This window comes from Thunnus maccoyii, chromosome 14 (genome assembly GCF_910596095.1).
Source record: "Thunnus maccoyii chromosome 14, fThuMac1.1, whole genome shotgun sequence".
Classification (NCBI taxonomy): domain Eukaryota; kingdom Metazoa; phylum Chordata; class Actinopteri; order Scombriformes; family Scombridae; genus Thunnus; species Thunnus maccoyii.
In genome coordinates, this window is record NC_056546.1 from 20,898,297 (window position 1) to 20,913,439 (window position 15,143).

Genomic DNA, 15,143 nt, shown 5'->3' on the forward strand with positions numbered 1-15,143 from the left:
AGACAAATGAATAAATGATTAATTGAAAACTGTGTTTTCACTGTTTATGATTGTGGATCAGAAATGTAGCACCATGCAAAAGTTACTGTGGTGCATGTAAACATGTAGGTACAGTAAACATGTAGTTGAGATTTTATTCCACTGATCAAATGTGTTGTTGATCAGCACAAGTTTCACCCATCTATCCTTGTGTGCCACATCTGGGTCATTAATTCAAAGGCAGATGCAAAGTAGGTTGGATGGAACAGGTGATCCACAGCAGGTTTGCTGTCTGGTATGAACAATAAAGGGTGTGGAGAGAGCAGAGCTGCACACACTATATCACACAGAACTCGTCTAACCACACACACACACATACTTAGTGACGGTCACAGACAGATATTGTGGAACATCTTTAAATCTTTTAAAATGTCTGGCATGGCAGCTAAGCTTCAGCACAACCGTGAGAAATCACACGGGATTGGATCTAACTCTCAGGCGGTGAAATACCTCAACCAGGACTTTGAGTCGCTGAGGAGAAGCTGTCTGGAGAGGGGACAGCTGTATGAGGACGAATGCTTTGAGGCTTTGCCCTCATCCCTGGGCTTCAATGAACTTGGACCAAATTCCTACAAAGTTCGGGGCATCACCTGGATGAGACCCACGGTGGGTACAGCCTGTATGCTGGACATACAGGCTGCTGATGTGGCTTCAGTACTGGATATACATTCTGGAAAAATACAACCACTAAGTGTGTTTTATGGAGGGCCTGCACTTGTGTGTAACTCAAAATTGTTTTTTGAACACTAGAAATCAAAGATGAATGTTTTCACATGGGTATTGTTGACAGCATTTGAGTTTATCTTAATTTGAACTATTTTGTTCATACTCTTTTGCTCCTGGGATGTCAGTCAATAGCCTAAACACTGATTTTTAGAATAAATAGGTAATTGCTGCTGTTCAGTGATATAAGCTTGAGTCTGTTTATCAGTGTACCAAATTGTTGATATTTTATCAATGTGCTGAAAAAGTGACAGACTTTAAAAGATAGAAAACTGCAAGCAGTCGTCTTTGTAATGCTGAAATTTGCAATATTACAGCATAAATATGGGTATTGATTACATACATTTGCAGTAAGTCTGCATGTAATGTAGACATTGTTTTCCTGAAGCGTGTCAGCACCCAAGAGATGTTACATTGAGTAATGAAATGCACAATTATGATATTAAGCAAAACATAGTCATTCAAATAAGGGTTTATAACAGAATAGAGGCCAACTAAAAAGTGTTGATGTGAAGAAGTTTTACAATATGGCTCAATTTCTAATATTTGTTTTTTCTCAGGAATTGTGCTCAAATCCACAATTCATTGTTGAAAAAGCCTCCAGGACTGATATTTGTCAAGGAGCACTTGGTGAGACACACACACACACACACACACACACACACACACACACACACACACACGCACGCACATATAAGCATTTACAACAAAGTCTCACTTTTGACTGATCTACATTTCTAATTGTTATTTTACAGCCGAATCACATTCAAAGGCATTTTGAGGCATTTACAATTAGATATTTACATTATTCCACAAAGAACACATATTTCCGTCCTCAGCACTTCCAAAATATTTGAGTGACTTTGCATGCTTATCTCATATCGTCACAGTTAGCACATTTGACTAAAAGTAAATTAAACTAAGACACTGTAGTTCTGCTTCTCCTCTGACACTGTTGTCTATCTTTCAGTATTATCTTTATCCCTGGTGACAGTCTTTTGCATGTGATTTTTTAACATTGCACCATTGTAATAACATCTAAACCTCATAACTCCTAGTGAATTCCTGTGCATAGACACCAGCTGTCAGTATGTACAAAACATCTCCTTCAGTCCTGCACCTCTCTGTCTACACCCAGTGTAGGTGGGTCTGAGTTGCATACATGTGTAGGTGGGTCTGAGTTGCATACATGTGTGGGCTGTGCTTGCAGCTGATGAGTAATGCGAGACAAGACAACAACTGTGACTTTGCACAACTGAGGTGTGTGTACAAACAAAATGCATACCTGCTATGTTTTGGAGATGTGTCACTATGACAAAATGAACATGTGAGAACTTGTAACCCTCTGGGGAACATTTTATGCAGGAGTCCTCTTTTTTCCAACACTGTCATCTTGTGTTCAGGTGACTGCTGGCTCCTGGCAGCTATCGCCTCCTTGACTCTCAACAAACAAGTTCTGTCTCGTGTTGTACCCCATGACCAAAGCTTTGAGAAGAACTATGCCGGCATCTTTCACTTTGAGGTACTTTGTAACACAGACCTTATGTCCCAATTAACCACAGCTTCAATCTTTGAGAACTAAAGTAGCACAAACAAATGGACTACTTGTGTCCTCTCTCTGTGATTCACAGTTCTGGCAGTTTGGTGAGTGGGTGGATGTGGTGGTCGATGATCGCTTGCCCACCAGAGATGGAAAGCTGCTGTTTGTTCACTCAGCAGAGGGCTCAGAGTTTTGGAGTGCACTGCTGGAGAAAGCTTACGCCAAGTATGGCAGCATGGAAAATTTTTGTTTATTTCAGTATCTCTTTTTCTGGTCTAGTCTGTCATGAACTCTACTCTTTTTACTTACAGGCTAAATGGATGCTACGAGGCCCTTTCTGGAGGAAGCACTACTGAGGGTTTCGAGGACTTCACTGGAGGCATTGCTGAGCGTCACGACCTGAGCAAAGCAGATCCCCGCCTCTTCAAAATCATTAAGAAGGCCCTGGACAGAGGCTCTCTTCTGGGATGCTCCATTGATGTTTGTTTGAGTTTCTTGTTTCACTCTCATGTAGCCTACTTCATGTCTTCGCTGTATCTGGTGGTTTTTACCTCACAAGCTTTTCCTCTCCACCCCAGATCACCAATGCATCCGACTCAGAAGCCGTCACATATCGCAAGCTGGTGAAGGGCCATGCCTACTCTGTGACAGGAGCAGAGCAGGTGTGTATTATTATATACATACGACACAGTGGATCACATGGCAAATATGCTTTATGATAGATGTTAGAATTTGGTTAATTGGGGTTTGGTCTATTTCCTTGTTTTCCCTTTTTTTTGTGTTGTTTCTAGGTTCACAATTTTGTGTTTTTTCTGGTTGAGAGTAATTGACTTATTCTGCATCAGGTGGAGTACAGAGGCGACATGGTGCAGCTGATTAGGATTAGAAACCCATGGGGTCAGGTGGAGTGGAATGGAGCCTGGAGTGACAAGTGAGTATTATACAATTCTGGGGAATTTCAAGGGAAAAACAACGCACATGCTCATATTAGCTCTAATTATTTATCATTGGCATCTACTCCAGAGTAGGACTAGTGTAGTCTAGGGTCTAGAGTCTAGTCCAGACTGAAATATCTCAACAACTCTTGGATGGATTGTACAGTCATTCATGTTCCCCAGAGGATGAATCTTACTGACTTTGGTTTCCTCACTATGAGGTTGACATTTGTGGTTTTGAGTGAAATGTCTCCTCGCACCATCATCTGGTCAAAAATGTGATTTGTTTAATAATTTAGTTTATGACCACATACCTGTGATACAAATGTAATAATGTTCTACTCAGCCTCAGTTGTATATGTTGCGTCGTGTTGTTCATGAGAGGACCCAGCCTGTTTAGAACATCTATCCTTTGTTTGGTGTGTGTTATTCTGTCATGTATTTAACACATACACAACCAGTGGAACGGCTGGTAAGTCCTGAAACAAAAAGACTGACAGCTTACTTTGTATTCAAGGTGTAGGTGGAGCAGTGTGTGACGTAAAAGTGCAAGTGTTTACCTGTTTGTGCTATGTGTCTGTTGTGTCTATCTTTAACTAAAAGTGTAATGGCACATTTTTCTAGGTCTTCTGAGTGGAGATATGTGAATAATACTGACCGGGCGAGGCTGACCAACCGCTCTGAAGACGGGGAGTTCTGGTAACCCAAAAAAATACTTTTCTTCACCAAACACTCATGAACAACATGAATTTAAAAATGTATTTGTCCTACACATAAAAACAGCAAATATGCAATGTAGTGCAATCAGGTAAATACTGCTTCAATATATGCTACAGGTACATGTGTTTCTTAAAACTTTGTCCACCCATTGTTGTTTGTTGTTTGTGCTAAATAGCATTTAGATATTTTAGGAATTTAATCAATGAACTTAACCAATACTTCTTACAACAAGGCAACAGAAAAATGGTAAATAATGTCATAAAGAGAAAACTACCAACTATTATTGGCTGACTTCAAACATTTTGGAAATTTCTTTGTAAATTTTACCAAGGAGTGCTAAGGTCAAAGGTCACAATACCAAGAAAATCAATATTCTTGGTTCCTAGTACTGATATACTCTTATATTATTGATACTCCTGTGAAAGAAGAAGATCATACATAGGTAAGAATGTGATATTATCTTTTTTTTTTTTTTAAATCTTGCTCCTTACTCCTTTTTTTTCACAGGATGTCATTTTCTGATTTCCTGCGCCAATATTCCCGTCTGGAGATCTGCAACCTCACCCCTGACGCACTCTCGGGCGATGAGTACAAGAAATGGGCAGAGTCGGAGTTTGAAGACACATGGAGAAGAGGCGTGTCAGCTGGTGGCTGCAGAAACTATCCAAGTATGAACCAGTTTCACAATCATCTCCCTTCAGAATCCACCGCTGGTTTATGTGTTTTAGAAATGATTTTATTGGAAGCAAATGCAAAGGCTGCAGCTATAACACTGTTGATCAATTTCATTCCAACCTTTGCTTCCCTTCCTAGATTCTTTCTGGATGAATCCTCAGTTTGTCATAAAGCTGGGTGAGGTGGATGACGACCCTGATGATGGTGAGGAGGGCTGCACCTTCATTGTGGGCCTGATGCAGAAGAACAAGCGCCGTAGGAGGAAAATGGGGGAGGACATGGAGACCATCGGCTTTGCCATCTATGAGGTAACAAGCTGCCTTTAAGATGGCAAAGTAAGATAGTATTCTATTCAGTAGAGACTATTTGTAACTTTATTTTGCACCTATTCTTACATTTCATTTATTTTGTCTTTTTTTAGCTGCCTGAGGAGGTATGTGTGCAAAGATGCAGATACTTGGATACTAAGAATGAGTATTCAAAGAATTTGTTGCATTTGATTTCAATTTTCAGTCCTGTAAATTCTCTCAAACTATGCTGATATCTAATACAAAAAAGTAGAAGGCAAGAGGGAAGGTATAGGGCGCCCTCATGTGACCATACGTGTGTCATTTTCTAGTACTCTGGGAAAAGGCAAGTGCACCTGAAGAAAAATTTCTTCATGTACAACTCTTCGGCTGCACGCTCTGAGACCTTCATCAATTTGCGGGAAGTGTCCAACCGCTGCTGTCTTCCTCCTGGAGAATACCTCATCATCCCCTCCACCTTTGAGCCCAACAAGAATGGCGACTTTTATGTGCGGGTGTTCTCTGAGAAACAGGCTGATTTCCAGTATGTTCCTTTCACAAATAAGTGCCAAGACAAATGGTATGACATGAATATCATAGAATTCCAAATAAGTGTATAACTATGACTTCTTGCTGCTTTTAGGGAAATTGACGACCCTGTAGAGTGCCATGTTGAGCAGGTAAAATCATATCCCTTTGATAAAAACATTTGAAGATGATATAAAACAACATTGATAATATTTTGAGAAAGAAGTGGAAAAAAATGTTTCTTTGTCATCTCTAGATTCATATTGATGAAGATGATATCAGTGACAGATTCAAGAGACTGTTTGGACAGCTCGCCGGACATGTAAGTATGCTAAAGATCTGATATATGGTCCTCAATTCATTGTTCTTATGATTTACAACGTGTCTGTGTCATATGCTTCTTAGGACGTGGAGATGTCTGCATTTGAGCTGCAAAGAATCCTCAACCGAGTTGTGGTTAAGCGTAAGAGAAATTATCTGTGTCGCCTATTCCAAACAAGTTCAGTATGCGCAATTATGTGCACCTGACATTAAGAGCAATTTATCCCTGTGTTTCATTTTTAGGAGATGACATCAAAACCAACGGGTTTAGCCTGGCAACATGCCGCGACATGGTCAACCTGCTAGATGTATCCTTTGCATTTGTCTTCCTTCTTAGTTATGCCAGGAGACATCCAAGAACCGTCTATTTCAACTAACAATAAATTGAAATACCCTTACAGTTTTACTTACCATCTGTATGGAGCATGTTACAATTTTCTTTGACATTTTCTTCAAAGAAAGATGGAAGCGGCAAGCTGGGAGTGGTAGAATTTAAGATCCTGTGGACAAAGATTGAAAGGTTCCTGGTATGTTGTTCTGTTAATATTAACATAGCATGTATACCATAGTTAATTAGTGCAATGGTGATAGTATATAATCATTTGTTGGGCTCTCCTTTAGGATCTGTACAGAGAGAGAGACACAGACCAAAGTGGCTGTATGAGCGCTTCTGAGATGCGGATGGCAGTGGAGGCTGCAGGTGAGAAGACCATTTAAAAAAATATGTTTCTCTAGGCTACATTTGTGTCCTCAACCGGCTAAAGTGCAGAGGGACAAGGGTAGAAGATACTGGTTTGACTTGACTGAACTTGAGTTGCATGAAATAATCCAAACATTAAAAAATAATGGATGTACTGTAGATTTTTTGTTTAAAGCTGTGTTTTTCTCCCTTGTGTGCTTTTACACATTTTCTCTCAGTTCACCTTGTTGCATTTTGGCAGGTTTCTCTCTCAACAACTCGCTGCATCAGATAATCGTGGCCCGCTACAGTGAACCAAACCTCACCATTGACTTTGACAACTTTGTGGGCTGTCTGATCCGCTTAGAGTCACTCTTCAGTGAGTTTTTGTGACCACATTTTTATCTCACAGCCATGCAGACATTATGTAGAATTCTGATGTTTTATTTAATTTACAGACACCTTCAACACCCTGGACAAGGATGGGTCTGGTGTGATAGAGTTGGGTTTTATGGAGGTAAGAGCCTGTCAGTGATTATGACACAAAAATATGAGGTGATGGTTAATGGACCATAGAGTTACGCTTGTGTTTTCATCCACAGTGGCTGAATCTGGCGATGTTGTAGAGGAGCTCTGACTGTTTCCAGCTGAAGAATTCATGCTGATGTTGATAAACAGTCATCTTAACTGCATATTTGCTTTATATTTGGATAAGTTTGTGTTTTGTGTACAACTTAATCAATGGATACTAAACTTGAAGGAAAATAATTAGTTTTAATTATCCACAAATATAATAAAACCAAAATCTCCCACAAATAAGAGTCTGTTGTTTTGTGTTACAGTATATACTGTATATCCACTGCACTGAGGATGTTGTAGTGTGAATACTTCATTTCTGCCTTAAAATATTCATTTCATGTAAGAATTTTACTGTCACCCACTGATGGAGTCTATGGTCATAGAAAATCAAAAGGCCTTTGGAGATTCAATCACACAGCTGTGTATGACATCTCCTCACTTTCCTTTGGGAGCGTATTCACAGAACCCATCACCAACTTGTCTCTGTATGTTTTCTAAATTAGGTCTATTGAAGATGCATGGCTCGACTCATAATTTGTTTAACTGTGAGTCATGTTGAACCATAAATACATGATATGCTGGCAGGTTACTTCAGTTTGAGTTACTACATCAACTCTGAAGCTTTTTTCCGTCTAGAATGCTTTGTTTTGTTTGTTAGTTTAAACTTGCTTATTATTTTTGAGGTTTTTTGAGTAGCAGAATTAATATGTAATAGTACACCGACTGAAAATATAACTGAGAAAGAATAAATGACCACACCCAATGACAGAAGTGCAAGAGACTTGAACAGACCTGAAACTTGAACCTATAGGTCAAAACAACAATGTTTTTTTCTCCACACAGTATTCAGCGTAGATTTAAAGACCAACCCAAATCTGTGTGAAGCATGACATCTACTGGTGAAAGCCGGGTTCTCAATTGTCCTGGTCTTTGTTGACAGAGACCAGCAGAGTGACAGAGTCCAACAGATTGTGTGCCATAACCCAAAAGCAAATGGCCAACTCAGTACCTGTAATATACCAGTAGATGTCAGAGTTCTCATAAATTTAGGTTTGCTGCTTTGACGTCAGTGACTGGATTGTGGCCAAACCTGTGATATGCTTGCAGCAGCATGAAGTTTTCACAGAGAGCAGTGCAGCAGCCATTTCCTGCCCTATGTGGTTCAGGGTTGTATTTCCCCTTTTACTACTTTGAAAAGTTGCTGCTGGCTGCCATTAGCTCTGGTAGGAAGGCCTTACCACAGTTATGACGGTAACCATAAAACAACCCTCACTTCACCAACAAGACATAAAATGCAGCTTTAACAATCATTCTTTTATCAAACATTTTATCATCTATTTGACTTATATAACTTATATTTCAGCTTGTCTTTACAAGTCACAGATTCCAGTGCTCGCAATGCAAATGTTAGCAGGTAATGTATGCTCTGACATGTGCAGATATTTAGGCAGCACTCGTGTTGGAACAGAAGTTAGTCCGGATGTGGGGCGGGACTCTGACGTTCTGTAAACCACTAATTCACACAGAGGAAGCAAAGCCACTGCAATGCTGAAACAGAGCATCAGTATTTAAAAATAGTCCCTGTGGAGGATGGGCTATGCACCAATTTCACCATCAAAAGGAGAGTTTTGCAAAAAAAAAAGTCTCTTTGTTTATCATCTAAAAAGATGGAAGAATATTCATTTGCGAATGAGCCAGTTCACACAGGAAATGACTTCACCATCGGTAGTTGTAGTATTTTTCATTTAGAGCCTCCTCCAAAGGCATGATGTTACTCTAGCATTGCATTACAAATATTTTTTTCTCACAAGACTTATGAGAACATCTGTTCTGTCTGTGTGCAATGTGTGTGTGTGATCCCTAAATATTCTAAAATATGTACTCACAAATGTTCATATTGGACTGAAATACAGTCATGTAGCTAATGTAAGTTATGCAGAATAAAAAATTTGGCACAACATGGAGACAAAGGATGGAATATCTACTAGTTCTTCCGGGTTGTTAATACATATATCTTTAATGTAATTCAAAAGCAGCAGTACATCAAAACACAGACATTTTGCAACAAGGTTTGGTTGAAGTCTTTAAAACTGCACAAAATATATCTTAATGAGGTAGAGCAAGTTTTAAATCAAACTAAATTAAATTTTGCATGGTATACTTTTGCAAAATTGTCCTCCACTGACAGAATTTGAAAAGCACCATGCATTTTAAGGGTTTTTGTGAATGATTCTACTTATGACTATGTTCATGACTATGTACTTATGACTAAGCAAGCTGATGGATCAGAGGAAAGTGGGCAGAAAGGCCAAGGTTCCTCTTCTGTGAATTGGGCCCTTTATTGCTAGCTACACCCCTGGAGTGGAAAGCTGTGATCCTTTTTTTTTACCTGATGAAGATTTGACTTGACTCTTTTCTATTTAAACAAGCTTGAGGTTTTGGAGTCAATGTGCAGACTATACTCATACTCATACCACAGTCAATGCTGTTTTCCAAAAGCCTTGAACTTGTAATTTTGCTCCTTCCATGAGAGACTTAAGGCCATCACAAACATTTTGTAAGATATCCTCTAAGCCTTGTAAGCCCACTGAAACAGAGAGAAAATAGGGCTGGCACTGAGTCTGCACTCTAATTTTGTGCACTCTAACTTTTTGTGAATCAGTAAACAGTAAACTTAGAAGCAGTAAATAAGTGTAATGTTTGCTGTCTTCACAGGAGGATCAGATTAAGGTTTTTGCATGTCTAACTGTTGACTATGACTGCAATCTAATGAGAATGCAACATCTCACTTTCTGTAGGTAGGTAGATAAACCCTTTTCACATATCTGTGCACTCATCCTACCTTTTACCATATAAGGACATTGAAATGCATCTCAGCAGCAGATGAGTTAAAATGTGGACAGGTTTGTTCTCCTTATAAGGGTGTTAGGTGCCGCTCCCACCCATGACAGGCTCAAGCTTACCTGGAGTTTTACCTAAAAAGGAAGATCTCTACCTTTCCCAAACCGAAGAAGATGGGAAGGAGAGGAAAGGAAAGGGCAACAGAAATGTGTTTATTGTGACAAATAGTGAAGCACACCTATGCATTGTGATTTAGGCTTCAAATTTGAAATGATTAAATGCAAATGCTGAGGTTGCAGCTGAAACTGTGGCACACCTGGGAAGAGGGGGGTGGGTCTGCTTTTGGAGGTGTGCTCATTTACCACAGCACAGCTCCTCCTCCATGAGTCAACCTGCTCTCCTTCCTTATGACCCTTCAGCATTTTGACTGCTGCTGCCATTTTTTCTCTGCTGCCTGTTTCCTTCACACATCAGAAGCAAAATGGTGAGTAGCTTTCTCAAAGAATTTGACTGATTTGACTTGTGCTGTGTCAGTTTGCAACTTCTGTGTGATTTGTATTCACTACAGGACATATAATTTAGAGATGATGAAACTTTGAAGTGCAACATCCTCATTTTGACAATATATATATGTAAAAAAGTGCAACTTCAGTGAAGTCTGGTCATCAATATATCTTGGACTTTAAAGATTATTCATTTGATGTTACCTTGAGGAAATTCTTTTTTAAACAGACTTTAGGGTTTTGAAAGGGCTAGTTCAAGGTGTGGTTTTGCCTCCAAAATGGAGGAAGCTTTGTTCGTGCTTCAAACTTGTTCTGAGAGAATCCCTTGGGGCGGTCTTTCTTGTGCTAACTTGTTCGACAATGACTGGAATGTGACAGAGCCATGGCCTTGAAAATTCTTAGGGCAGCTACACCCTTTTCATGTTACTGCTGAAAAACTGCTAAGATATATGCACATATGAATTACTGAAATAGCGTTAACACTTCTCTCAAAGTCTAGTTTTGAAGAACTTCCTGTTTCTTCATCTTTCAGTTCTGCTTTCCGTCTCAAGTACAAGTGAACATCGTCTGCTCAAACATGAGCCAAGGCCCAAATCTTACCAAAGTGCTGATACTGTGATGTCTTCTTTATCTCTTAATTTCCTGTTTCTACAAGAATTTGCACACTTACCTGTAAAATTTAAAACTTGTGAACTCGAAATCGAATGACTAAGAAGAGAATAGAGTGGTCTTCAAAGAAAAAAGCTGCCTTTTCACTTTTTTAAAAAATAAATTGAATGAAATTCAAACATTATCGTCATTTAAATACAAAATCAAGGCTTGAGTAACTGCATTTGTCTGTGCGTTCATCTTATGATCTCTCTTAAGACCCTTCGCCGAGTTTCTTAAAATGTGTGCAACATTTGAATCATTTTGTATTAATTTGCTCACCAACATTACATTTGACCTCCTTCCAAAGAGTACATCAAACAAAAATGGCATCAAGTAGACAAAACAAGACATGAGTCATGAACAATGGGTTTGTCCGTTTCTTTTGTACTAAATACTGACATGTAATGTTTTGTGTTGTCTCAAAACAGACGTCCGGAGTACAAGTCGCTGACCGAGTGAAAGACATCTACAAAGAAATGAAAGTAGTTAAAAGTGATGCTGACCAAAAGGAACGTCTAAGATTGGTGATATTTGAAATCAATGGCCGTTACATTGATGTGGAGGAGGGCAAAATCTTCAGGGAAAAAGATCTGGAAGACGTGGATGATGTCTTCAAGTTCTTCCTGAGTCACCTGGATCCTAAACAGTGCCGCTACATGCTGTATGACTGCCACTTTGAGACCAAGGAATCAAGTAAAAAAGAAGAACTGGTCTTCGTGATGTGGTAGGTCCTCATATAACAATTGAAGCATAACTGCTCTTAAATGTATTTTTTGCATCTGCATCCACATCTAATTGCAATCTTCAGACGTCTGGCAATAGAATCTTGGCAAAATACAATATCCTCAGATGCAATCTAAGTATGGACATTTATGGACAATGATTTCTCTTCATATCAGGGCTCCTGACACTGCAGCCATCAAAGACAAAATGAACTACGCTAGCTCAAAAGATTCCCTCAAGAAGTCCCTGACAGGTGGGGTTTTTTCTGCTTTGTTCAATTTTCTTTTCTGACCACAGAAATATCTTAATTCCTGATCTTTTAATGAATTGGTGATTTAGAACCTAAACACTCTTGTTAGCCTAACTTCAGGAAAATCCCCTGGTTTGTGTGTGTGTGTGTTTTATTTATTATTTAAATACAGATTATTTTAGGAGAAGCTCCATATTTCAAAATGTTATCACCACTTTCCTTTCCTTTTTTTCAAGGATAACTTTGAAGTTCAAGTTTAAAGGTGTTTTTGCTCCTTTTTTAAGTGACTCTTATGTCTTCCACAGGTATCAAACATGAGCTGCAGATGAATGACCTTGCGGATTACGGCGACAGGGATAATTTCGCAGAAAAGATGGGGAAAGGCGTTATCAAAGTTGAGGGCCACCCTGTGAGACCTGTGTCATAAACAAACCCCCTTTCGCTCTGCTTCACAAAATAAATTCAAAGAGGTTTAAGAGGACAAAAGCAGCATTTCCAAATTGAAATTGTTTTTTTGGATTGGTTTAACAAAGCTTAAAGGGAATGGGTTGGGCTCTGGATGGGATTAGATTCCTGTAACGTAAAACTCTGCCCTACTAAACTGTCTAGTCACACCAGTTTGGCTGTGAAATCAGACTTGTTCAGATGTAAAATTATTCATTCTTTGTTCATAGATGAATGATACTATTTCTGTCACTTGACTGAGTACATTTATATTCCTCAAATTATTCACTCACTCTTTCTGTGTACATACAATATTGTTTGATTCCCTGCATATTCCAGTGTACACCATTTATATTATATGGATTGGTTAATAATGTCTTGCTAATTGCATACAACTCCTGTAAAATATCCCTATAGACACCCTGCCAGAGTTTACTAGGTCAAAACGGATAGGCCTGTTTGACATAAATCTGTTTTTCTAGACTGTTACACTTTGATATGCACCTATAAAAAGAAATAGTACTTTTACAAAGAAAAAAGTTTCACTGAAATTGCAGCAGTCAATGCAACGTTTTGTTATTGCCAAATAAATTCAATGAAACCAATTGTGCATGTGTGGGCGGTTTATTTTTTCCTCCATTATTTACTGTTTGTGTTTTATTAGTTGGAAATGCACCTTTTCAAAAAACAAGTATTGATAAAGGCTATAATGAACAGATAGCTGGGGGTTGGTCTTAGCACCTGGATGTGGATTCTCCAAGAAAAACTGGGGCCTGTCAGACTCAGGAGGTCATATTTACTGGGATAGCCAGATAACATTCATTCATTCATATCCCATCACTACAGCAATGAGGACCTCAGGGTCACTTTGTAACAATACTCAATGATCATAAATAAAACTGATAACTAAAGACCGTAAACTACTTTTTAATGGTCATATCTTTAAACAGGCTACTCGTGCCTCAATTCTATACCTGCCAAACAGCATTACATTTATTTACAGGAATAACTTGACTATCACTTTCTTGCTAAGAGTTGGATTAGAAGATTGACACCCCGTATTTACATCTGCACTGTAAATATGAAACTGGGGCCAGCTGTCACTTGGCTTAGTTTAGCATAAAGATTGACAACAGCTAGCCTGGCTGGGTGTGGAGGTAGCAAAATGTGGTTGACAGGCCAGGAGCAGACACTCCAAGCGGTTACAAAATAGTATAACCATATAATCCTTTCTAAAACAACGAATTCTCATTTTTACACTTTGACTTTTGCATCCTGAAAAAAATTTGATTGAAGGTGTTAAATTAGTACGCTTTAAAGAGGCTGGTAGTTTGATTTTGTGACCTTTGGTTTCCAGTCATTATGCTAAGCTAAGCTAACCTGCTGGTGGCAGTAGCTACATATAAGAACAGTGTCAATCTTTTGATTTCTGTAAGAAAGCAAATAATATTTCCCAAAATGTCCAACTATTCCTAATGTTATATGTTGCATAAAACAGTTTTATTCAAAAGAGGACATAAATGTTAATCTATTACCATATTCTATATATACTGGATTTATTTGGTTACTTAATATATGCTGTTTTTATTTTATTAGTGAGCTTCTTGTATCTTTTACCTTGTTTAACACTCTGCTGTCAACTTCCCCACGAGGACCAATCCAAACTGCCCTTGATATGTTCATGTACATGCATGGCCATAACAAAATGTCCCTACTGATATATCTTACAAAAATGTAATTTACAGCAAGTTGATAATGTCCTCAAATTAACGCGACACCTGAAAGCCATATGGACGGTTGCGTGGACACGCCCTCCCCAACCAGTCTGACCAATACCAGCTCAGTTGTTTGCAACGGTAGATGGCAATGTCTGTCTTTTGGATGGCCATTTTATACAGACATTCATGGTCCCTAGAGGATGAAGCCTTTGATGATCCCTTGACTTTTCCTCTAGCACTACCAGCAGGTTGACATTCTTGTTTTTTATTGAAATATCTCAACAACTATTGGATGGGTTGTCATAAAATTTGGTAGACATTCATGGTTCTGAGAATATATAGTGACTTTGATCCTCTGACATTTCATCTAGCACCATCATTAGGTCAAAGTTTGCAGGTATTTATGACCAAATACCTGCAAAACTCATGACATTCTCATGTGCCTCAGCTGTTGTGCTAATGAGCTGACTTATCTAGATTTCTTATTATTGACACCCTGCTTTGTTCACCTTCCGGTCTTTTTCTTTTTTTTTTCTTTTTCAGTAAGACAGTGTGAGCGATAAACAGATGACATCATGCGTGAATCCAAATGATGCATTTGAAAAAGCCCGCGAACTGTTTATACTATCTCGTAATGTACTTCCTGGTGTCTAACTGCTTCACTGTAACCACTGATGCAATCTAAACCTTTGTGTATAGTTTTAAGCAATGCAATGCCAAATGTTTAACAGGATAGGATAAATAGGTTGGAGCTTGTATAGAGTTTGAAATGTATAACCCTCCATTTTGTTGTCTGAGGATATAGTGTGAGAAAGTTGATGTGTAGTAATGCTTCCTGTCAGAAACCAAGAATGGCCTCTGAACAGTTAAGTTGTAACAGTTTTTTTTGCGAAGAGTTTTTTTTTTTACCCCTAACAGGAACAAAACTACTGCATAGTCATCACAAGACAGTCTTTGAAATGTTGTGTGGCAGATGTATAGTGCACA

General features: G+C 38.8%; 2 protein-coding genes across 2 annotated transcripts; both read left to right on the forward strand.

Annotated features, from left to right (window-relative positions):
* Positions 1-405: 405 nt before the first annotated feature.
* LOC121911821 (calpain-2 catalytic subunit-like) lies at positions 406-7,223 on the forward strand. The gene is made up of 21 exons (XM_042433688.1): positions 406-645; positions 1,323-1,392; positions 2,166-2,284; positions 2,394-2,527; positions 2,614-2,782; positions 2,881-2,964; positions 3,148-3,233; positions 3,862-3,936; positions 4,465-4,625; positions 4,771-4,940; positions 5,054-5,065; positions 5,252-5,463; positions 5,563-5,599; positions 5,704-5,769; positions 5,853-5,910; positions 6,012-6,076; positions 6,227-6,295; positions 6,390-6,468; positions 6,710-6,826; positions 6,906-6,964; positions 7,050-7,223. Exons 1-21 carry the CDS (start codon positions 409-411, stop codon positions 7,071-7,073), a joined length of 2,103 nt encoding a protein of 700 aa, XP_042289622.1. The 5' UTR covers positions 406-408; the 3' UTR covers positions 7,074-7,223.
* A 3,011-nt stretch (positions 7,224-10,234) lies between these two features.
* cfl1l (cofilin 1 (non-muscle), like) lies at positions 10,235-13,043 on the forward strand. Its single transcript, XM_042433643.1, has 4 exons — positions 10,235-10,351; positions 11,450-11,745; positions 11,921-11,997; positions 12,300-13,043. Exons 1-4 carry the CDS (start codon positions 10,349-10,351, stop codon positions 12,419-12,421), a joined length of 498 nt encoding a protein of 165 aa, XP_042289577.1. The 5' UTR covers positions 10,235-10,348; the 3' UTR covers positions 12,422-13,043.
* The last annotated feature ends 2,100 nt before the right edge of the window (positions 13,044-15,143 follow it).